Genomic DNA, 24,829 nt, shown 5'->3' with positions numbered 1-24,829 from the left:
TCCGAATCCATGGAAGGGCCCTCTCCAGCTGAGTCAGGAGCCTCTGATGGTAACTGTGGTGGCAACAGAGTGCTGACAAAGGCAGTGGGGTTCACTACACCTTAATATACTAACAAGCTCTGGGAATGTACCAAGCAAAGGGGGTGCTCCTCACAGAGGAAACCACACAGAGCATGCCACCCCCAAGTCAGTAAGCAGCCTGATCAAGGAGACCTTAGACGAGAGCCTGTGTTCTTTATCAATCTTCCCCATCCCCCATAAAATCAGGTGTGCCTGTGTTTAGGGAGCCCATGGAAGCAGTAACCAAGTACCCAAACATCTGGAGAGTCACAATGTGGCTTCCATGAGACATAGCTGACCCCCCCCCCACTTACATCATTTCCAGAGACAGCTGAGAATTTAGAACCTTTCTATCCCCCACAGCCTTAGCATGGTTTAAGAATGACAAGAGGGGTTGTTTTTGTTGCTCCTGCCACTATGAACCACCTTACAGAAAAACATGAATAGTAATATATTCCCCCGATCCTGCCCCAGTCACTATCCAATAAGAGTAAAAGTTTTTCCCAAAAACTGCCCATTCCTGCAGTGTGAAATACCAGAATTAGTGAGAGGTATGACTTTTAGAATATCCTTTAACCCAAAGAATTCAATCCCAGAAATAGGCAGGGCTGGGTCCCCATTAAGAAACAGTGTAACAGCATCAGGCTCAATGCTGCAGCAGCTGGTCAGGAAGGGCTGGGCCAGCAACACTGTTACAAGAAGAGGCACACACAGGCACATGCACACACATTCCCACATGCACACATGTACACACATGCATGAGCACATGTGTGCACATGTGCACCCACATACAGACATACAGGGCCAGCACAGGACAGGCAGCACCTTTGGGACATTCTCCCTTGTCTGCCCTACTGTGGGTGTGCGGTACAAGCTGTGCAAGACAAGGCTCTCTACAACTGAGATACTCAGGGTCTGGGAGACTCATCCAAATCTCCCCAAGGTGGTATTTTCCAACTCTCCACCACATAGGGATCTCTTTAATACAGTCACTTGGATTAAAAGCACACAGCACATCCAAGAGCTGAGCATATTTGTGAGCAGCACAGACCTAAGATAAAGCTTGACTAGCAATCAACTGTGTCTATGAGCAAGGAGTGCCTCGCTCAGTCGGAAAGAGGAAGCCTTCTTCACAGCAAGACCACAGGGAGGGCAGAAATGCACATTATGTGACACCTTGGAAGAAGGAGAGAGGGCAGGCAGGGTGACCAGCTTGGGAGCTGGGGACAGTACGAGTGTTCCATGTTCTGTGCAATGAAAAGATTTTTTCCTAAACCATTTAATCTTTTCCTTGAAAAAACTTAGGGCTGGATTGGCCAATGGTTCTTTCAACTGCATGTGTGTGGCCATAGGGGGGTGTGCGATGTGTGCATGTACACATGTGTGCATATCTATGCATGCGTGCATTAGTGTGAACCGAGTGTGTACCTCCGTGAGTGTGAAGTACGTGCACCTGTGTGAGTTATTGTGTGTGCATGTATGCATATGGGACCCTATTGAGTGTGTGTGATTGTGTATACGGTAGAGAGGGTGGGAAAGCAGGTCCCCTAGTCCTCACATGTCAAACATGCCCAGATGAAGCCAATTCACAGTACACAGAAGTCCACATCCAGCGTGCACTTCCTCTGCTCAGAGCATGAGGGCCAGGGGAAAATGCTCCAAAATCACTAACCACAGCAACAAAATCACCAGGCTCTCTAAAACCCCGTCTCTCAGGATTTCCAGCCACAGGATCACCTATGGGATATCTGCCACCAAGGCAGGCCAACCAGTCAGCACAAGGGTGCACATTCTCTGGCACCAGTAGGGTTACCTTGTGCCTAGGGAGTATAGAAGGCACAGATCCCATGATCCTGGTACAAAACCAGAGCCTCCCTACCCCCAGGAGTAGCTGTGACACCCCATACACCATTTCCAGGCCTCCTACTCAGGCTCCCACACCCACCTAAGCACAGCCAAGCCTCCAGGGCTTCTTGCGGGCCATTCAGCAATGTAACCTCCCCAGGGAATGTGCCACTATTCCCTGAGGCAGGACCCCCAGCTTCCCATGACAAGCAGAAAACCCCACACAATCTATGAACAACTACCCTCTAAAAGAAGTCAGAGAAATCCTCAAGGCCAGGACTATGCCCTGGATTTCTAGCCCAACCCTCTCTCTGCCCCCAAAAAAGCAGCTTGTTGAGTAATTAGAAACAAGGGATCATTTGTCATGGAGAAAGGACTGTGACGCAGCCAGAACAAAATTACTGAATTCTTATCTGAAACCAAATTCTTCAGAGTTATTTTCTATAATTAAAAACATGGATTTCATAGCTCCTCAGCTTATTCCTGAGATGAAAAGTATATACCCTGTGGGAAAGCATCAAGTAGACACTTCTTAAGAGTTTCATTTCTGGGGCCACGGTCCAAAGCTGTCCCCTTCTTGGTGCATATCATTAATCGAAGGCCAATCTGGCTATGAGCAGCCCCCTGGGAAAGCAGCACAAGCCTTACCTTGGCTTCACATTTCTTGTGGCAGGAATACTTGCAGGCTAGAAGAGAGAGAGAGAGAAAAAAAACTGCATGTTAAGCAGTGTCTGCAGTGATAGTTCTGCATCTCCAAACTCTCTCAATCCTTGGAAATTTGATTGAGAGAGGTTTTTCACCTATGACACAATGTCAAGTTGCAACAGAGCACAGGGTGACATGGTGACAGGAGCCCAGTCACCGGGTTCTGTGAGTGCCCCTCCTGAGGACATAGGTGGGGACTTCCTGGCAGAGACTTCTGGGGAGCAGAGTGCAAACAGATCAGTTTCTCAAGGGTACATGCAGCCAAATGGAATCCCTGAAGCAGAAATGTGGTAACTCTAGGCAGTAGAAAGCATCAACATTGGCCTGAAATTATAGCTTGTCCCAGAAGAAAGAAAAGAAACTTGAAAATGCACCGTAAGAATCCGGACCGGAGTCTACTTTAATGAGAAAGTGGCGCATTGAATTCCACACTCCTTCCACTTCCGGATAACCCAAGAACAGCCTGTCAGAGTAAATCCATGTCTAAATTCCTGCAGGATCCTCCCACTGGGGCCATTGTGTGACTGAGAGAAGAGTGTGTCGGCTCTGAGAACCTAACAATGCAGATTTAGAGCCGGAACCAATGTGATTTCACAGAACTGCCCCTCCAGCGGCTGCAGCTGTGCTGACACCACATAAAAGCCTGTCACCCCTTTCCTACAGCCGCCCCAGGCACACAGGCCTGCCTGGCCAATGTTTCCAGGCACAGAGGATGGCAGGACAGGGAGATACTGAGGAATAAAGTGATGGCACCAAACCTCCCCATCTCAGGCTTGAAGGCACCTGATGTATTTTCCCCACATGAGCCAACGGGGATACCTCTGGGATGATGGAAAGGTACCTAGGATGGGGTATATGTGTCCCAGGAGCATCTGTTCCTGTCCAGCTGGACTGCCCTAGGCAAGGCAAGTCACCTCTCTGGGCCTCATCCCTCTCCCAGGGTTATTACAGTGCCACATCAACTATTAGAGGACCTGCTTTAAACCACAAAGCAGTCTTAATGTTCAGGAGTATACAGAGTCCCGGGAGAAGAAGGACTTGGGGGTTAGGACACAGGCCGCAAATTGTGATTAAGCATTTCAATTTTTCACTCCCCATACATTTCTCTCCTTTCTGTGAGCTGGGGATAGACATACCAAGTCAGAAAGATGCATGTAAGATTCAAGGTGGACAAAACAGACAAAGTGACAGATGGTGGGCGGCAGTCATTGTGACTGGCTGGCGGCCTGCAGTCACTGGACATCAAGGAGAATAGAGCCAGGATTACAACCTTTGCCAGATCTACTTTTTTAATTACTCCTATGCCTCTGGTTTTTCAGATGATTCACAAAGACAAACATTTATTCTACATCTTCTACTAGGTATACCCAAAAGGTGGCCAGTGATTTTGTAATCAAGGTCGACTCACCATTGGAACAAATGGGACATTCAGGCCAGATTGAAAATAGAAACAGGAAAACAGCCAGGGGCTGGGGGTCATCAGGAAAGAGCAATATAAAAAGGAGGGCTGAAGAGCGGCCCTTGGCTTTTGGGTAAGGGAGAACTAGCAGAAATCCAGGTGAAGAATTCCCCCGGCCCCACAGGTAGTCTAACCACACCCAATGAATCGACCCAGTTGGTCTGCTCAGCAGGCTGAGACTGGCACCTGTCACCATGCAGTGTCAGTCGCCCAGGTGGCATCAGTCATGCTCCTGATACTCACGCCCACGTGCAGTGCCCTCCACCGAGGGATCGGACCTGTCTCCTTGATGATGCAGAATGGTGGAGGCACAGCCTGGCACTTTGTCCTCAAGTCTTGGGATCACCCCTCTGATGAGAGCCAGATGCCCTGTAGTCAGGACAGTGAAGCCCCCCATGTGGGAGTTGCTTAGCCCCCACAAACAGCCACGTGAGGGTACCACCGTGGAAGCAGGCCCTCCAGCCCCAGCCAGGCTTCAGGTGATGCAGGCTCTTAAGATCCTGAGTCAGAAGAGTCCAGCCACAAAATTCCCAAATCCCTAACCCACAGAAACAGTGAGAAATGACAGAAGCTATTTTCCTATTAAGGTTCTAACTTAAGGGACAACTTTTTATAAAGCAGCAGATAATTAATAGAATCAGCCAAGGCACCCTGATAAGGGCTTAGGTCAGTGGAAATACAGCCACGAAGGTAAAAGTAGATCATGGTGGATGATCTACTAGGGCACAGCACTGACATGGGCCAGTGGAGACAAGACCCTCTCAGCCACAAAGGTCAACTAATCATGAAATCACATAAACCACCCAAATGCTGTGGCTAAGACCCCCAAGAGGTGGATATTGTTTTGGGGTGTGGGTAGGTGACTCCCAAAGTGCGATGGACTTTACACCCCACAGCAGCAGTGTGGATGGACGCTGGGCTTCCCTCAGAATGACAACTGCCCGCACTACGGGACCTGGGCCTGGTTCCGAGCAAGACGCTTTCCCAAGCACATAATGAATTCCATCCTCACAGCTACCCCATCAAGGAGAAACTGTGAGGGTGAATGGGCCAAGTCAGGGCCCCAGCTTCTCACCCAGTCACATACCGCCTTTCTGACATACTATAAACACTGAAGCAGACAGTGTCCAGGATAGATTCCAGTCCTTTTGCCCACATAAGAAAGAGCCAAGTTTCTCAGCATGGACCTAACATCCTCCCTGGCCCAGACAGTAGCTCCCCTGGTCTCCCTTCCCTGAACCCTGCACCCACTCACCATCCTCACGCACCTCCTTGGCCCTGCTCTGCTAACTCTGAGTCTCAAATTTTTCACACATCACATCTTTCTGTGTCAAGCTGACTTGTTTCTTTCTGAAAGGCAGAAGACAGGAGCTCCTCCTCCATCAGGAAGCCCTCTACTCAGTCACCCCCAGGCAGGGCTAAATGCCCAAATTTATTCTGAAAGCCCCTTGGCCCACCTTCCTCTCCAGCATTCATCTCATTGTTCACCATCTCAAAGCCTGACTAGGCTCAACTCAGGTAGAAAGGGCTAGGAGAAATTCTGTATAGGACACAAACAGTGTGGAAAGGCGACAGGATGATGAGCACCCACCTATGCGGGCTCAACAGGGATCAGTTTCCCACCATGCAGCGATTTTCAGTTTTCACTATGCACCATGAAAGGGAAACAGATCTTCTGCCTGTTTTATCCACTGGGGACAGGATTTGTGAAGAGACATGATATTTCATTCATCAAACAACTGTGTACTATTATCTGTTGTAGGCCTACTTTGAGAGGCCCAGATACAGCAGGACAGACACATTCCAGGATTTACTTACCTGATCACCTCTCCATGTAATCCAAGAAAGAAGGGAAGCCACAGAGTTCCAGAACCTCCCTGCCAAAATGCATCCCCAAACCTCACAGGCACAAAGAGGGCAACACAAATATGTTTACTTGATCATCAGTCTCTTTCATTTACTACTCTTCTCAGAAGCCAAAGTTCCTACTCTTGTTTTCTTTCAATTTTATTGAGGTATAATTGACAAAATTGTATACATTTAAAGTCTACAACATGATGATTTGACATATGTCTACGTTGTGAAATAGTTACCACAGTCAAGTTAATTAACACATCCATCACCTCACACAGTTACCTTTGTGTGTGTGTGTTGAGAACAGTTAAAATCTACTCTTAGCAAATTATATGATATGGTGTCATTACCTACAGTCACCATGCTGTATGCGGGATCTCCAGAAGTTATTTATATTATAAATGAAAATTTCTTCCCTTTGACCAACATCTCCCCACTTACCTACCCCTCATTCCCTGGCAACCAGGCTCTATTATCTATGTTCTACTATCCACCTGTTTGCCTAATTTTTGTTTCTTTAGATTCCATGTAAGTGACTCCACAGAATATTATAATGTTTTCTGTGCCCTATGTTTTATTTAGCAGAATGCACTCTGGGTTCATCCATGTTGCTGTAATTGGCAAGATTTCCTTCCTTGTTGTGCTGAATAATATTTCTGTACACATGTGCATGCACAGCAAGAAACATGAATGCAGACATCTCTTTGCAATACTGATTTTGCTAGATCATACGGTAGTCCTATTTTTAATATTTTGAAGACACTCAACACTTTTTTTCCAGAATGACTGCACCAATTTACACTCCCACCAACAAAGAGTAAGGCTTCCCACTTCTTCACAGTTCCCCGATACTTGTTATCTCTTGTACTTTTTTTTTAATGTGATATGTTTCATTAATTTGTATGTTATTCATGCACAGGAGCCATGTTAATCATCTCTGTATCGTTACAAGTTAAATATGTTCTTCAAAGTAAACACTCTCTCATATTTTTGATAATTGCTATTTTAACAGGTGTGAGATGACGTCTCATTGTGGTTTTGATTTGCATTTCTCTCTGATTAGTGCTATTGAGCATGTTTTCTTAGACTGTGAGGCCATCTGCTACATACCAATGTTAAAATGTCTATTCAGATATTCTGCCCATTTCTTAATTGGAGTGTTTGGGTTTTCATTATTGTACTGTATGAGTTACATATATATTTTGGACATTAACCTTTTATCAAATATATATATTTGATTGTTTTTTTTTTTTTTACTTTGTTGGCTGTTTCCTTTACTGTGCAGAAGTTGTATAGTTTAATATAATCCTACTTGTTTATTTTTGGTTCTGTTAGTTGTGTATTTGGCATAAAATCCAAAAAAAAATTCATTGCCAAGATCAATGTCAAGAAGCTTTTTCCCTATTTTTTTTAAAATCACAATAGGTTTTTTTTTTTTTTAAGATTTTATTTATTTATACAAGAACCAGGGTACAGGCCAGATGCACGGGAGGATGAGAGGATTCACCAGAGACAGAGTGGGGAACAGAACAGGCAGACTGACTGAAATACACTGTTGAGAGCAGTAGCGGACAAGACAGGAGAGGTCTGCCGTGCCATGTGGGATTCTCGCTGGCCAACCGGGATTGAACCCGTACTGCAGACGCTGCAGACAGCCTCACAGTGCGGTGCTCAACCTCTTGCGCCACCGGGGAGGCCCCATTTTTCCCTATGTTTTTTTCCCAGAATTTTTATGGATTCAGGTCTTACATTCATACCTTTATCCAGTTTTTGTGACTAGTCTAATTTCAGAATTTAGCTTCATTCTCTTCATATGGATATCTAGTTTTAGAAACACCATTTAGTGAAGAACCAGTGCAGTATGCTTGTGGTAAATTTGTAATGAATCAGTTGAATGTTTATTTGTGTTGATTCTGTTGCACTGATGTCTATTTTATGCCAGTTCCATACCACTTTCATTACTACAGTTTTGGAGTATAGTTTGATATCAGGAAGTATGATGCTTAAGATTGCTTTGGCTCGCCAGGATTTTGTGTGGTTCATATGAATTTGAGAACATATTTTCTATTTCTGTGAAAAAATGCCATTGGAATTTTGATAAGAATTGCATCAAATCTGCAGATAACTTTGGACACTATATTTTCACAATATGAAATCTTCTAATCCTGGCACATGTGATATCTTTGTGTATATTTATATCTTTTTTTTATTTTCCATTTCTTTCATCAATCTATACTGGCTTTTCATCTTATTAGTTAAACTTATTCCTAATTATTTTATTTTTAATGTTAATTGGGGCTTTCTTTTAATTTCCTTCATTTCTTTCAAGTAGTTAATTATTAGTATATAGAAACACAACTGATTTTTATATTGATTTTTGCATCCTACAACTTTACTGAACTCTTTTATTAGTTTTAACAGGATTTTTTTTTTTGTGGTTTTTGGTGAACTCTTTAGAATTTTCTGTTGTATTTTGTTTTAAATATTTAATTTTATAAATAGTAGGCAACTTTCAATTGTATGAACAGCTCTGCATTACTCAGTTAACAAAAAATCATTTTTTAAAAAATCTAACAGCACCATTAGGAGTAGAATACAATGCAGATACTCAAAAAGACTCTGCCCCACACTACCAGATAAAAATCAATATGTTAATCCCACCATGTCTGTTCCCATCCCTATGTAGTTGCTACTAGATTGTGACTGCCTCCTAAAACATTATTGCTGGTTTTAATTTAGATGGCATTAAATTTATACATCATGCTAATATGTTCATTGCATGAACCCAGAATCTCATTAGTTCCACTTACGTGAAAATAATCCCATTAATCCTAAGGGCAAGCATGGCCCTTTCATTTAAAAAAATAAATAAAACAAAAAACTAAACACTTGAACCATTACGCATTTTCTTTTGCTCCCTCAGGGTCCCTGTTCAATTTCTTCCTGCTGAAATCATCAGCACACCCTCCAAATCGAAGAACAGAGGCCCCCCACACCCTGGGCTCAATTTTCTTATGTGTAATGGGTCACAAAAGGACTAGTAAAGCACGCGCAAGGAAAACAGAACTGGCTGTCATGCTATCCAGGCATCAGCTATCACCATGTCCAACCGATGCTGCTGAAGACACTGCTGAAACAGACCAATTCCCTTCTTTAAACCTTCCTTCTCACGGGATCCTCTCCATTACAATTTTCTCACACCTCAGTGCGAGCCCATTAATTCTGAAGGCCCAGGATCATGAGCATTCTTCCTCAAGATTGCTTTGGCTCTCTGGAATATTTTGTGGTACCATACACACTTTAGGATTTTTTTTTTCTATTTCAATAAAAGTTTTCTGTTTCCAGGCTTCTCTCCACAAAACCCTCATGTGACCCTGTGTTCGTCACCCAGGGTTCTCCTGTGATTGCCCAAACCGCCCCCATAAAACATCCTGAGTCCATTCTACTTTATATTTTCACATTTCACCAGCTGCTTCTCATACCTCTTGCCACCTCCACACCCACTCATAATTATCAGGGAGTCAACCTGCTTAACAGAAGACGCCTTGCATCTTTTAAGAACCATTACATACTTGGCACAAAGCAGAGAGATTTTAAGGATTCCTTCTTTGCTGTGTAATATTGTGCTCACTGCCCACTACCTAATCAGCATTCATCCCACTTCCTGCTCCCCTAGTCTATGTTGAGTGTAGCACTGCCCGCCATTCCTGTGTCCTCAGAACATTCTGCTCAGTCTAAGCCAGTATGGCAAGGGGATCCCCTAGATCTGAGAGGGGGTCAACAAGACCAAACTTTTCATAATTACACTGACACATGCTTTGCCTTTCCTTTCGTGTTCACACTTGCACTGATGGTGCAAAAACACTGCTGGGCAAAACTGCTGGCATCTTCACAGGCACTGAGGCAATGACACTAATTCATACCAACAGTCATTCTGTTTTTCACCATCAAGCATTCACAGGGGAAAAAAAGCAAGTTACATGTAAGAGTGTCCTGAGGAACCACTAGAAAGTATTCACTTTGCTAAATCTTCATCCCTAAGTAAACACCCTTTGATATTCCTGTGAGACCAACTGGAACAACTTGCAAGGGGCACTTTTCTGCATCCACAGAAGTACCTGCATCTGAGAGGGGTGCATGGCAAGCACACTGGTCCTGGGAGTTTCCAAAGTCACTGCAACAGAAGCTGTTCAGAGAGTCTGGCTCTGAATCCTCAACATTGTTACATGTTGTCTTGGAACCGTTATTCTTCCAAATGTCTCCAGCAGGCTTGGAATCTAGGCCACTGTCTTACAGCTGTCAGAACATTTTATACAACACTCTAGGCATATTTACCAAGTGAGAGATGAGCCCTGGCGGTGATTTTGCTTCTTCCACCTCTACCCTCAATTCACCAGCCTCTATGTGCCCCTGGTAACTGAACACAAGAGACAAGAGACCACAGACCCACAGCAGAGGGCGGGCCTGCCCACACCACATTTCCTGCTTGGCCAGGATCTTGTTGGTTATTTGCCACCAGCAGAAAGCAAGCACCAAATTATAGATACCTGTCACTTTGCACATCTACCCCAAACTTTCCTCTGTAACCACTTGGTACTTTGTACAGTAATTGGTATTATTAGGGGGAAAGGATGTCCTGATCAAATTCCATACAGGTTTTGTGGACTCCACCCCCACTCCATCAAGACACTGGGAACTACAAATCCCATGATCAGCAAGGGAAAGGTTGTAAGGACCTGAGGGTGGAGTTAAGCAACTATGTTCTCTGTTTAAGTATTTAACTGGTCATGTGGCTGGGGGTAGGGGGTCTGTCGCTCTCTTGGCCACATGGTGCGGTGGGCATTGTCGCCACCTTGGCGGGTCATTGGGATTCCAGGTCAGCGGAATGGGTAGGTCGCACTTACGAACTTATCTCCCTCTTTTTCTCCCTGAGTTACTCATTTCCACATTTCCCCTTCCTTTGTAAATAAACCTTTTATCAACCTTTTGTGTGTGCCAGCAGTTTAGCATTAATAAGTCCCCTTTAAGTGCATGGGTGAGGACCCACAGTCAGGCAACCCATTTTATATAGGTGTTGCTCTGTAACAGTCTCAAACAGGCTTTGAGCACTCACAGACAGGTCTCCACTCACAGCTGGGAGGTCCTCAAAGACAAGACTCACCACTCCCATCCTTTTACTCCAGCAGGGACTAAATATGGGTTTGGTTAACAGAAAGTATAAAGTCATTATCAAATCTTACAAAACTCCCCTATCCCACGTTCTCTCTAGCTTCCCTTTTTGCTTCCTTCCTTGGCTTTCATTTTCCTCAGCCCCCTGCACAGCTGTCTTTCTCACATCATTGTTTTACTCTGTACCACTCTTTTCCATTACAGTCTTTTCATCCTTGTTCACTATCAGCTACAAGTAAACTACGCCTCCCAACAGGATGGCTTCTGATGACCTGATCTACATCCTCCCTGGATCTACATTCCCCTCGGGGCCAACTGTCCTACACCTCACAGTCCTCAATGCTCTGTCAGTGCCACGTGCACCACACCAGTCCCCTCCACTGGCTTATCTGAAGTGTGACCAGGCTGAATCTGTGCAAGGATTATTAGTGGAAGCTGGACCATTTAATCCTCCCCAGGGACCTCAGTAAGCAGTAAGTGCAGGCTCCCAGGGCCCAGAGCAGTAGCAGTGAGGTTTGGAATAGCATGAGAACCACAATCCAACACTCAAGCTTCATCCCTCACCAGCATTCCCATCTTTGACTTTCCCTGCCCGTAAGATCCAGAAATAGGGATGAGAATGCCTCTGTGTGTAAGCATAACAGCTTCTTTAAAAATGAAGTTTTTTTCCCTAATTTAGTTACATATAAACTTTTGGGGGCATTAAGAAGTTAAAATGTAGACGTCTAACACTTGAAGGTCAAGAATGAGCAAGAAAAGGAACAGTAAAAGGATTACCCTGAGTCACAGAATAGAACCCAAACCTTTCCCCATCATCATCACCACCACCACTTCACAGTCACCATTATCAACACTATCACAACCACCATCATCATCACCACCTCACATCATCATCATGGTCATCACTACACTCCCATCACCACTACCCCTGTCCTCACTGTAATACCCACCATATTTACCATCAATACCACCATCATCACCACCATCATCATCACTCTTGTCACCAAGACGAACAACAATGTTATCATTGCTAACATTATGGGACACTTTCTTGAACCAGTCAATGTTCCCATGCTCCACGTGGATTTAATATGTTATTCACAATGACTCAAAATAACACTAAAAGAAAATTCACGCTCAGAGAGGCAGAGGAGGAATCCTAGCAAACTGTCTCCCAGTCCATGCTCCCTTCACCAGGCCCTGTTGTTTCTTCAGAAATAAAACAAAGAAAGGGCCTTTCTACAAAAACCTTGCAAAGCTCTGTGTGTGAACACTTAGATAACATAAGTACTCGGCATTTTTTGTAGTTCCCAGGCAGCACATATACATGGGAAGCAGGCTCAACATGTAAAATGTTTATCACATAAACTATAAAGAGAGAAAACTGCTAAATGATGTCCTTTTTTTTAATGGTTTCTATATAGTTTACCAACAAAAGGAGCAGATCCTAGAGATCAGCCATTCAATATACAAAGTGTAAAGGTCACAAAACCAAGGACTAGGGAAAAGATCAACCTGTCCAGGGTCATGGCTTCTTCAAAAGGAGGCAACCACTGATCCCCCTTCTTCCCCAGAAGTCAGAATTCTCTGCCACCAAAAGTGCCTACTGCTGTCATTTCCTCCCCATGCCACCTACTGCCCCATCTGGGGATTTGTCCTGAGGGACCCAAGTGCACAAGCTTCCCCAGCCTGCCCCAATCCTGGCCCCTGTCAGCAAGAAACAGGGTCCCATAGGGACAGTCATATGTGTGTCCTCCCAGCTGAGAGGGCTCAAAGTGGAAGCGCATGGTCTTAAGAGACACCAGTATAGACAAGGAGTGAAAGGGAAATGCAGGCTTATCCTCTATAAGCACGCACTGGAAAATGAACCTGTGAGAAGAGAAAGCCCACTGACTAAGTCAGTGAGCATGAGCTGCTCCTCCCTAGGAAGAGCTAAACTGATACCCTCAGAATGCGCTGCCACAGTCAGTGTTACCCAGGGTGTTAGTGAGAAACCCAGGACTTGAGTCCAACTTGAGATCTTTCTATACCAGTGTACCCTCCAGTCAGCCATTCAAACCAGTGTAACCAAGTGCTAGAAAGTGACACATACAGACAGTGCCTTGGTGCCAAAATCCTATGCACTTGCACAAAAAGGTGGTAGCAGTGTGGCCTTGCTCAGGAAAATGAGACATGCTAGATAAGCCTGCTTGAGAGGAGAGGTCACTTAATGGGACAGCTGCTAATGAATTATTTTCTTCAAAGAACACAGTGTGTCGAGTTAACTCTGCAGGCCTGGCATGTATCTCCCCTATGGGATAAAACAATACAGTACAGTTTCATGGAGTTGAAGAAAATTAGTCAGATGGGACTTCAGAGAGTGGGGAGCAAGGTCAGAAGCCAGCCACCTTTCTGCACATCAAAGTCTTCTGAGATCACAATACTTTCATGAAATCAGAATTCCAGAGTTTCTGGGCTAAGTGGGAAAATGTTTGATGTTCTCTGGTGCCAACAGACAGGTAGTGAGCGGCCATCGTATTCATCTAACTTTAGTGTGTGACTGGACATCATCGCCACTATACCTGTACAATCTCTACCTGGAGATCTGCACACCTCATTGCATCTTTCTCAACACTAAGTAACACACAGCAGGTAAGTACTTGAACATCTAATCCATCTTGAGCACTGCTCTCCCTTCTCTTTCAAAAGGAAAAGCTGTGTGTTCTCTTTCTCTCAAAAGGCAAGATCACAGACATTATAGAGTAGTGGATGGCATGAAGTTCATGAGTAGGAGGGAAGCTCTCAGGAGTACCCTTCCTTCCTGGGATGTCATGTATGCAGGTATCAACACACGGCACATACAGCCATATGCCATCCATGCCACCTTGACAGGCCCTCCCTAACATTCCGCATTGATGCTTGGGGGTTGCTCCATGTCCAGTGCACAAGGCCCACAGCTCACCCTGATGAAGTGAAGAACCATCACACAGGCTGCCTCCAGGGAGAAGGTGAGAAGGGCCCACAGGCACCCAGAAGCAGATGAAGGCCTCAAGGTGTATCAATTCAAAAACAGAGATTTCTAGGGGGTCAACAAGGTAAGAGGATTCTTGTAGCACCTTCTGAAGAGACAATCGGGGGAAAGTTGGCAACATGCTTACAGCTCTGGGGAATATCAGCACCGACTGAGGACTTTCAGAGGGAGGGCCACACCAGTATCCCCCTACCTGTTCTCAGGCCCTTCACCTGTGTAAGGGACTATGAGGACCTGTGTAAGGAATCATATGTTCACCCCGGAATAGTATTCTCCTTGCAGCCCTATCCCAAAGTGGCCATCAAGGACCATCTACCAAGGTCCACAGGAAGGAAAGGGACCCTGCAAACATTCAAGGGAAGACACCCCAAACCACATCAGTGAAAGATGGCACATAGCAGCCCCAAGCATTTTCCAGGGCCCATCCCCTGACCTTCTTCCTTTCTGTAATGAGACCCACCCAACCCTGATCCTAGGGCTCAAAGGAAATGAGATGTCATTCTCACACATCCACCGTACAGATTTACAAATGCAAGCACAAAACATAGCAAGAAGCACAGGTTACCTGGAGTTTACCACCACACAGATGTTGGTGACACTGTTGACTGGCAGGCATGATGTGCTTACTACAGGCTATAAGAGATCATAATGGAAAGAGCCCTGACTCTGAAATGCAGAAAAATTTCATTTGCAAACTCTAGTAAGAAATCATAAAGAAAAACTGAATCAACTGAGTTACTGACACAGCAGAACAGATGAAGATTGTGTCATAAACTGCTTCCCCTCTCCCATATACATAGACCTGCTCTTTCTGCAATAGTCTTCTTCAAGCACATATGTATGTAAATATAGTTGATCCCTGCCCAGCCAGACCAGGGGGGTCAAATACAGGCTGACTAGGGGAATTCCATACTTCAACTTGTGGAAATCCCCGAAAGATTTTTATTTCGTTTTTTTGTTTGTTTGTCTGCTTGGCTTTGGCTTAAGAAGCAAGAGAATGATAAATATGTACTCACCTCGGCATGAAATTCCTTGACCGTCAATAATTTGCTTGCAAATCCCACAGACTTTGGCTTTTTTAAAGGCCTTGTTCTTGAAGCTGTGCAGACTGGCAGTTAACTCTTCTGGCTGCAAAATTAAAGGAAGGAACTGTCAGCTCTTCAATTCATCATTTGATGGCTTTTTCATTTTCCCTTTCAGGAGATAATAAATCGAACAGAGTTTGTGAAGAACTAAAATTGGAACTTTACCAGATAAACAGAGGCGAAACAATTCTGGCAGCACTGGGATTCCCGAGGGTTCCTCAGACACCCAATTGACAGTCTTCATGCCAGAGCCCCAGACAGAAGCTCAGACTCGCAATCGCTTGTCAGTTCCCAGAGTGAAGCTCACCAGCAGCACTGCACTAAGCACCGCTGCCTATGCAATGATGTATCAGTTATCACTGGAGGCTGACAACCACCCAGCTCTATGACAAAGTAACCCGTGTCATTCCCAGAGCACTGGCACATCTCCTCCAGAGAAATGTTTAGTGAATAGCACAACTATGTTCAGGGGACACTAACTGACTGGACTTGGCCCCACCCCTCTCTGAACTGATGTGTGTTCTGTGGAAGAAGAAAAAGTCGTAGCAGCAACCACAGGTAAGCCTGGCAGAACACAGTCTGTTACACCCATTGAACAAGGAGAAAATGAACCACTCCAAGTGCATGTTTGTAGAGTCAAGATTCACAGCTCAATCTGATGATCTTATAAACAATCAAATTGCTTTAGAAACCAAATAAACACATCTACCTGCTGATAGGTGACAGTGCATTCTAGCAGTAACAATCCCCACGGACTCACCAAGTCTGCACCACTAGGAAAGCTAAAACTCACTGAGAAGATAAAACACTGTCAAGAAAGTGAAACAAGTGTAACCATTTGACAACACCAAGCCAATGAGTGCACCTCAACTCCTGCATACAAAGGACATGCACAAGGATGGTCATCCCTGCCTTACTTAAAAGTACCTCATATAACCAAAATGAATATGCATACATTGTGCAAAAATGAAAATTGATGTAAGAATTATATAAAATAAAATATTTTAAAAAAAAAAGTACCTCAAACAGGAAACACCCAAATGTTCATCAGAAGGAGAATGAATAACCAAGATATGGTATTCATGCAATGGAGTACTATTCAGGAATACAAGAACAAACTACAAACAAGGGTGACCTTCATAAGCATTACCCACTGAGTGAAAGAAGTCACACACAGGAGCACACACTCAATGATTCTCTTTATAAAAGGGGGAAGAACAGGAAAACTAATCTATGTTAACAGAACGAAATGGTAGTTTCCTATAGGAGAGCATATTGGCTGCAAAAGGCATAAGAAAACTTTCTAGGGTAAAAGTTAGTGTGCCTCATCAGTGATCCAGGGGGATATCTATTTAAAAGCATTAAACTGTGTGCTCCACAGTTTTACCTTTTTGTGTCTAAAATATAGTAATAATGAGACATACAGAAATATATGGACAATATAGTTGAAAATGCTGTAAAACAATGTTAAACAACTTGATAGCAATTCAGTTTTTGTTCTGTTTTTTGTATTTTTTTAAAGATTTAATTTTTTATTTATACAAGTGCTGGGGTACAGGCCAGATGCGTGGAAGGGTGAGAGGATTCACAAGAGACAGAGCGGGGAACAGAACAAGCAGACTGACGAAATACACTGCTGAGGGGAGCAGCGGGAGACAGGAGCGGTCTGTTGTGCCATGTGGGATTCTCCCCGGCGGGCTGGGGTCGAACCCGCGCTGCAGAGGCTGTGGACAGCTTCATAGTGCGGCACTCAACCACCTGCGTCACCAGGGAGGCCCTGTTTTGTTTGTTTTCTAATGTCCATAGGAACTCCTTCTTCAGGCCAAGATGGAGAACTAGCAAGTAACTAGATTTAGTGTACACCTGAAATAGCCAAAAAAAAAAAAAAAACACCAAATAAACGAAGCGATCATTTAAATGAAACAACCGTTTTTTATGACACTACATCTGAAAATGAAGATTAGTGATAGGACCCCTCAGAGACTAGGGGGAAAAAATGAGGTAAACTCTATGATTGTCCCAGAGTCTCCATTTTTAAGGGTGCAAAGAAGGAAGGGGAAACCCAGTGGACTACCTGGATCAAGGAGACAGAGCTAAGAGCCCAGGCAGAAGAAGGCATCAACAACAGAGAACAGAGAGATGCACAGAACTCGTAAGATCTACAGAAGGACCTTCTGAAACACTCAGCTAAGTACTGGTGAGCACACGTGTGTGTGCATGCACACATATGATGAACTTACCTAAAATTGGGAAAGAACCACCAGATAGGATTAGAGGAAAGAGTGCTGAGAGTTTACACAGGCTGTGAATGATGCCTGCTTCCACAATCAGACCAGAAATGCTCAAAAATCATGTAGTAAGTATTGCATCAAAAATACAAAAGAATCTTGCCTTAATTCTGGGGAATAATTAGCTCCAGATTGAGCTTTTCTCTTGTCCAACCTACCATATCAAAAAAAGCAGTACCCAAAAAGGATGAGAGTGTCTCCAAGTAACTTAATTCCATTCTGATAAAGTTCTAGATTAAAAAAAAAAAAAAATCCAGCACCTAATAAGGTAAAAAAACAGCAGCTGCTATTCATTCAAAAAAATTACTCGGCTTTTAAATCAAAAGCAAATAGGCGGGCCTCCCCAGTGGCGCAGCGGTTGAGCGTTGGGTTGTGAAGCAGCCCGCGGCCTCTGCGGCGCCGGTTCGATCCCCGGCTGCTCCCCGGCCACCAGAGGAGGGTCCCACATGGTGCGCAGACTTCTCCTGCCGCCCGCTGCTCCCCTCAGCAGTGTACTTCGGTCCTTCTGCCTGCTCTGCTCCCCGCTCTGGCTCTGGTGAATTCTCTCACCCTCCCGCGCTTCTGACTGTACCCAGTGCATGTATAAACAAAAACAAACAAACAAATAAATAAATAAAACATGCCTCTAAAAAAAAAAAAAAAAAGCAAATAGGCATGCAAAATAACAACAACAACAAATATATATATATATATATATATATATACAACCCACAATGAGAATTATCAATCAACTAAAAGTAACCCTGAACTGACAAAAACACTAGAATTATCAGAAAAGGATATTAAGAGAGGTATTATAACTGCATTGCATATCTTTAACATAAGTAAATAGGAATTCAAAAGATAAAAAGCCACAAATTAAACTTATCTACAGAAGAAAATGTAAAAATATGAGGCAAAAAATATAGACAGGGCTATTGGCAAATTGGACATTGCAGAAAAACATATTAGCCAATTGGAAGGAATCCCAATCAAAACACCTACAATAAGTACAGAAAGAAGAGATATCTTAAGTAAATAAACAAATATATGAATAAACAAAGCATCACTGAGCATATAAATGGAGTCCCTGAAGAAGGCTGGATGGGTGGAGGGATATTGAAGAAATAATGACTAAAATTTTTCAAAAATGTGAGGAAAACAATAAATTTCCAGATCAAAGAAACTTAACAAATCCCAAGCACAAAAAAAAGTGACATAAACTACACCAAGGAACATGATAATCAAATTGGTCAAATCTAATGGTAAAGAGAAAAAAACCTTGAAAGTAGTCAAAAAGTTTTCTCATCTATGTTAAAATAAACATAACCAAAAAAAGAAAAAAAAATACAGTATATTCAGAGAACCAACCATTAGGATAACAGCAGATTTCTCATTTAAAGAAAAAACAGGGCCTCCCTGGTGGCGCAAGGGGTTAAGACGCAACCTACGAAGCCATCCGCAGCCACTGCAGCACAAGTTCGATCCTGGGGCAGGCAGGGAGCTAGCTACCCACATGGCGCAAAATACCTCTCCTGACCCGCCCGCCACTTTCCGCAGCAGTGTATTTCAGTCAATTTGCTTGCTCTGTTCCCCTCTCTGTCTCTGGTGAATCCTCTCACCCCCCCCACACCTCTGGTCCGTACCCCAGTTCTTATATGCATAAATAAATAAATCTTAAAAAAAAAAAACAGAAAGGAGACAGAGGAGCAATATAATGTACAGAAAGGAAAATATGCCAAACTAGTATTCTGTACCCAGTGAAAATATCTTTCAAAGAAATAAAACCTTCTTAAGCTATACAAAAGCAGAAAACTAAAGTAATGTACCAACAGCTGACACACACCACAAGATGTGTTAAAGAAGGTATGAGCAAAAAAAATGTTATCAGATGGAAATATGACTTTACACAAAAGAATGAACATACAATGTGGTAAGTTATAAAGTTAAACTATAAAACTAGAAGCACCTACTAAAGTATGTCTTATAGATAATAATCCAACAAAGGACAAAAATCATGAAAAATTTATTTCATCTAAAAATAGGAAAAAAAAGGAGGGGTGAGAAACAGAACAGATGTAATAAGTAGAAGACAGGTACAGGATGAAAGACAAACTTCACCATATTAGTAATTAATTAATGTAAATAGTCTAAATAGCTTAATTGAAAGTTAGGAATTGTCAGATATTATATATATATTTAAAGACAAAATGGGAAAATACAGCATAATATTAATCAAAAGAGAGCTGGAGTTCCTGTATTAATATCAAAGTAAGTTCCACATCACAAAATATTACTAACAACATAGAAAATTATCTCACAATTATAAATGGGACAATTAATCAGCAATTCTAAAGATTTAAATAGCTAGTAACAAAACTTTCAAATACATGAAGAAAAAATAACGGAATTGCAAAGAGAAAAAGACAAATGTAAACACATAGAAGATTTGTTATCCCTTGTCATAGACTGAATTGTGTCCCCACAAAATTCATATTTTGAAACCCTACCCCCAAATATGATTGTATTTGAATAAAGTATCTTTAAAGAGGTGGTTAAGGTTGGGCCTCCCCAGTGGCGCAGCGAGTTGAGAGCAGCGCTGTGACACTGTCCACAGTCTCCACAGCGCCGGTTCGATTCCCAGCCAGCCAGGGAGAAACCCACATGGTGAGGCAGACCTCTCCTGTCTCACCCACTGCTCCCCTCAGCAGTGCTTTAGGTCCATCTGCCTGCTCTGCTCCCCGCTTTGTCTCTGGTGAATCCTCTCACCCTCCCGTGACTCTGGCCTGTACCCCAGGTTCTTGTATAAAAATAAAATCTTTTTAAAAAAATATCTGCAGGCGTTTTCTTTTAATTGGCAAACTGATTCTAAAATTCGTATATAAATGCAAAACGCCCAGGATTGCCAAAACAACTTTGAAGATTACACCTACTTAAGTATACAATCTATTTTCTATTTTTTTTTTAAGAATTATTTATTTATTTATACAAGCACTGGGTACAGTCAGAAGCGCGGGAGGGCAAGAGAATTCACCAGAGCCAGAGCAGGGAGCTGAACAGGCAAATGGACGAAGTACATTGCTGAGGGGAGCAGCGGGCAGCAGGAGGGGTCTGCGGGCCATGTGGGACACTCGCCGGGCAGCCGGGGATCAAACAGGTGCTACAGAGGCTGCAGGCAGCCTCGCAATCCAGCACTCAACCACTGCGCCACCCGGGAGGCCCAATATATTTTCTATTTTGAAATTTTGTCTTCAGTGTAAAATCAGGAAGCAGAGTTACAATCAAAGTGTACTCTACTCTACTCTTGGGGTCCCACATAACTAACAAATAGGGGGTTTGAATGGACATTTTGAATGCTAATTTTCAATGAAACAAATACTCCCCTGAGATCTTCCAAAGAAACAGTAAAAACTGAGCACACAGATCACAGATAAAACAGCTCTAGTCCTCCATGGGCCTTACTAGCCTTCTCAGTGGGGAACTCCCAAGCCATCATCAATGGGCTGGAACTGGCAGAGGAATGACTCTGCCCGAGGTCAGATTTCACTCAATTTCAAAGTATGCTTTGCCCATCCCAAACACTCCTGCCTTTCAAGCTCCCAGAACGCTGGCAGTCTGTAGTTTCCTATCATAACCATGTCTAGCGTAACCATGTCTAACCTTATGTTTTTTGTTGATCCTGTCAAGATTGTCAAATGAGGGACAGGGTCCGGCACCAAGTAGATGCCCTCCTGCAGGTTTTGTCACCTGCAGTACAAACTCTGTTATCCTGACCAAGTCATTTCTTCTTAATGGAAAGGAACCTTCCCTCCCCTGCCTATTAACAGTTACTGCAAATCACCAAATATTATACCATGAATCAGTTGGGAACATTGTCAGTCTACGAGTATCACTCAGGCAATTTATTAAACACCTAAGTGCCACCCGGGTAAAATAAATCAGATTATCTGAAATTGGAGCCAGAACAGGAATTTTTTCAAAACTCCCTCATGATTCTAAATCGCAGCCAAAACTGAGATCACCACTGCATAATGGGCTCCACTATAAGGCTGTGTTCTATACATGAAAGGCACTGTTATTATGTGCTTGCTCTGTTTGTGTCTGGTTTTTTCAAAAGTCATTTTACAGTTTTTGATAGCAGTGGTCCTGTATTTAATGCCTGCAAAAGAGGGATTAAAGGTGCTACTATTATGAAGCTCAAAACATTAGCACAGCCCTTCTATGCGATAACTCTGACCATCACTGTTCTACAAACAGGAGTGATTGTAAGACCAAGGCTGCACAGCCAATGGATAAGGGGTAGGGTTCAGTCCCTGTCTCCACCCACCCTCATGCTCAGACAGGAGTAGACATTCAAGTATCTGACAAACACACCCCTCCAGAGTAATCCCCAGCTGGCACATACTTTTCACCCCTCATTGCAGTGATTTGTTTATATGTCTTCTCTCCTGTGCTTGATTGCAATTTCCTGGAGGCAAGACACAGGGCTCTTTTGCTATGGCGCTCCATAGCCCGGCAAAGCACCTGGCACACACTGAACCATGGACCCTCAATTAATATTTGTTGACCGAATGAATTAGCCACAGTCTGTGGGCCAATGGGGGATACAGTGACCTTGTATTCCTTACAGATACCTTTATTACAACCAAGGAGAAAGAGGCACTGTGTTCCTGTGGCTCTCGCCCCTGGCCCACAGCTAGGACTGAAGGGAGCAAACAGCAGAGGTGCTGTTGGGAGGCTGAAGTCATTTCAATTGCTGGATCCCTGAGGAATTCATTTCGGATAGTGGAATAACATCTGTTCACACTGCATCTGTATATAACATCTCCATTGTGAAATGAGCCTAGACAGGATTAGCCTGCTTTTGTTTTCACCTGGTACTCTGCTTTCATTTCTCCCCAACTAGGCGGGACCATGAGTGCAAGGGGGAGGGGGAGTCCACAGTACTGAAGCATTTAGCAGGCTCAGTTCAGGAATCTAAATTGCATTTAATTGTTAGCAGCAGAAAGTTGGAAGGGTAGTGAGCATGGTGCCGGCTCCGCAAGGGCTCCCTGAGGGGTGCACCGTAATTAGTGCCGGTCTTGATTGTGGAGTCTCTTTTTTGAAAGAAAAAAAATCTGCAAAATTGAGCAAGGAAGTGCAACTTTGAAAGAAGAAGGGTAACCCTTGGCTAGGCTCTGTAGAAATGCAAAACTGCACAGACCACTGGCATCTCCACTAGTTTCTCCAGGCCAAATGCTGTAGTAACAAAACAGTTACTACACAAAGACACCAGGCTAAATCAGCGAATTCAAAGTTCTGTGTTCCTCTCAAGAACGAGGATTTAGGCAAGTATGCACATTTCGCCAGCAGCATTCTAGGGAGAAAGAGACTGAGCAAAGATGCAAATTGTATAGCTTCTGAAAAATGTAAAGGGCCATGAAACTTTCTGCCCCTTGCACAGTGGACTCCAGACTTCATCATAAACCTGCTAGGAGGCTTTTCCACCCCAAAGGGGGTACAAAAATCATGGCACACACTACACATTGTTCCCAAACTTTCCAACAATAGCATTTGGTTGTTAAACTGAAAATCCAAATGCAGTGCATCTCAAAGAGAGTAAAGGAGGGACATTTTGAGGACTTCTCTCTCCCTCCTCAAAACTTTACAAATGCCATAAATTGCTAATTAATAGTCTCAAAGAAAGAGTAGCCAAACTGACTGGGGAGCTTCTTCCTGATTCTTTTGGCTTCATTCAAATGTTGTGGAACTTGGCCCCTGGGCCACAGCTTAGTACTGTGGACCTGGTATACTCGTACTGGTCCAACCTACCAGGGCATGCCAGACTCCAGGGAAGCTAAGCACTCTTTTCCTTTGCGAGACAGGCAGGCTGTGTTACAAGCCTGCACAATGGCCAACGTTCCACTTTATTCCCCAGGAAGGGTGTTGAAGATGCAGTTGGATTAAAAAGGGAAGTCTAAACTGGCTCCCACCCCCAGGGACCTCACCCCGGGCTCATGCCTACAGGCAAGGTTCTACTTTTACCCTCTCCTGCAAGCACACACAAAACACACGCACAATGGAACACATGTGCACAAACGGACATGCGCGGGCACAGGGGACACACGCGCACACAGGGACACACGAGCACAGGGGCACACGTGCAAAGGTGCACAAACGCGTAAAAAGACACACCAGCACTCATGGACATGGTGCTACACAAGGGCACGCGCAAAGAGCATACACGTGAACTTGAAAGTGCACGCGCAGACAAGGCTCAAGTACACACGTACAGCCTTGCACACGCTCGCTGATAAGAGTACGCGCGCGCGCGCACACACACACACACACACTCTCACACAGAGGCACTTGCGCACCGACCTAAGAGCATCCAGCGTCTCCCCAACCCCCCATCCCCGTTCTGAGCGCAGGATGCCCTAGCGCCACGTCTCCATGATCCCCGGCACCTCGCGCCCGCACTCCAAGCGCTGTGCATACCGGCTGGAGATCCTCGGTCCCACTCACCTGACGCCGGTGCCGGCGCGCCCGACTCCCGCGCGCGCACCCTCCAGGAGGCCCAGAGGTCAGGGCGCGCAGCCGCATGGCGGCCCACAGATTGTCCAGGGGGCCAGGTCAGGTCAGCCGCTGCGGACGCTGACCCTCCCTAGCTGCGGTGCAAGGCAGGGATGCCTCCTGTGCCTTTGCCTCTGTGTGTCCCGGGAAAGGATTCACCCCAAGAAGCCCAAAAGGATGCGTCCGCTACCTCCAACTCCACTCTGTCGTCAGAAGTCTGATATCTGGAACAAAAGCCAGGCGAGCTAGCATAGGGTTCCCTGGCGTCCCTACATCTGACACGAATTAGCCCTCCCTCCCCCCATCTCCGCCCCAGACCGCGGCTCCAGAGAGGAGGCAAAAGGCTTCTCAGCCAAACCCAGGGAAAGTGGTGGAGAAACGCCTTCCCAGGCAGGGGGTGGGGGGCAAACTCTCTCTGCCATCCCACTGAATTACCAAGGCCTTTGGCTGATGCTGCAGCTTGACTAGTTCAGACCACTTCAAGCATGCCGACCTGGGGCTGGAAATCAAAACCTACAGGCTCTTTGGCTTTGGGGTTTTAGAATCTTGTCTATTGTCCAGTAAACCTGCATCTGTAATGGTCAGGGTCCCTGGTAATCTACATTGCAAGCACAGGGTTTGGAAAGGAAAACAGTATGCAGAAAAAGGTTTTCTTTCCCATTTCCTCTTCAACTAAGAAAAGCTTTTGCTGGAAAAGGGGGACCAAGTCCGGGTTCCAGCAAATGATTAAGGGGCCTTCTATAAGGGGGAGGAGGATGAGACACATATCCCTATCATGGTGAGTGTACTCCTGCTCCCTGAAAGTCACATCCCACCTCCAGAG

The 24,829-nt window shown here is 44.4% G+C and overlaps 1 protein-coding gene across 1 annotated transcript in view; it reads right to left on the bottom strand.

Annotated features, from left to right (window-relative positions):
* TNS3 (tensin 3) overlaps window positions 1–24,036 on the bottom strand; it is a gene marked incomplete at both ends in the record, with an annotated part of 215,942 nt that extends 191,906 nt beyond the window's left edge. The window contains 3 exons of the mRNA XM_084247736.1: window positions 2,554–2,591; window positions 15,119–15,230; window positions 23,959–24,036. Of these exons, the coding sequence (XP_084103862.1) occupies window positions 2,554–2,591; window positions 15,119–15,230; window positions 23,959–24,036 (228 nt within the window). The remainder of the gene's footprint in view (window positions 1–2,553; window positions 2,592–15,118; window positions 15,231–23,958) is intronic.
* Window positions 24,037–24,829: the final 793 nt, after the last annotated feature.

The sequence above is a fragment of the Talpa europaea genome (assembly GCF_964194135.1).
Source record: "Talpa europaea genome assembly, chromosome: 11".
NCBI lineage: Eukaryota > Metazoa > Chordata > Mammalia > Eulipotyphla > Talpidae > Talpa > Talpa europaea.
The sequence above is the reverse complement of the archived record's forward strand: the minus strand, read 5'-3'. Positions and strand labels throughout refer to the sequence as shown.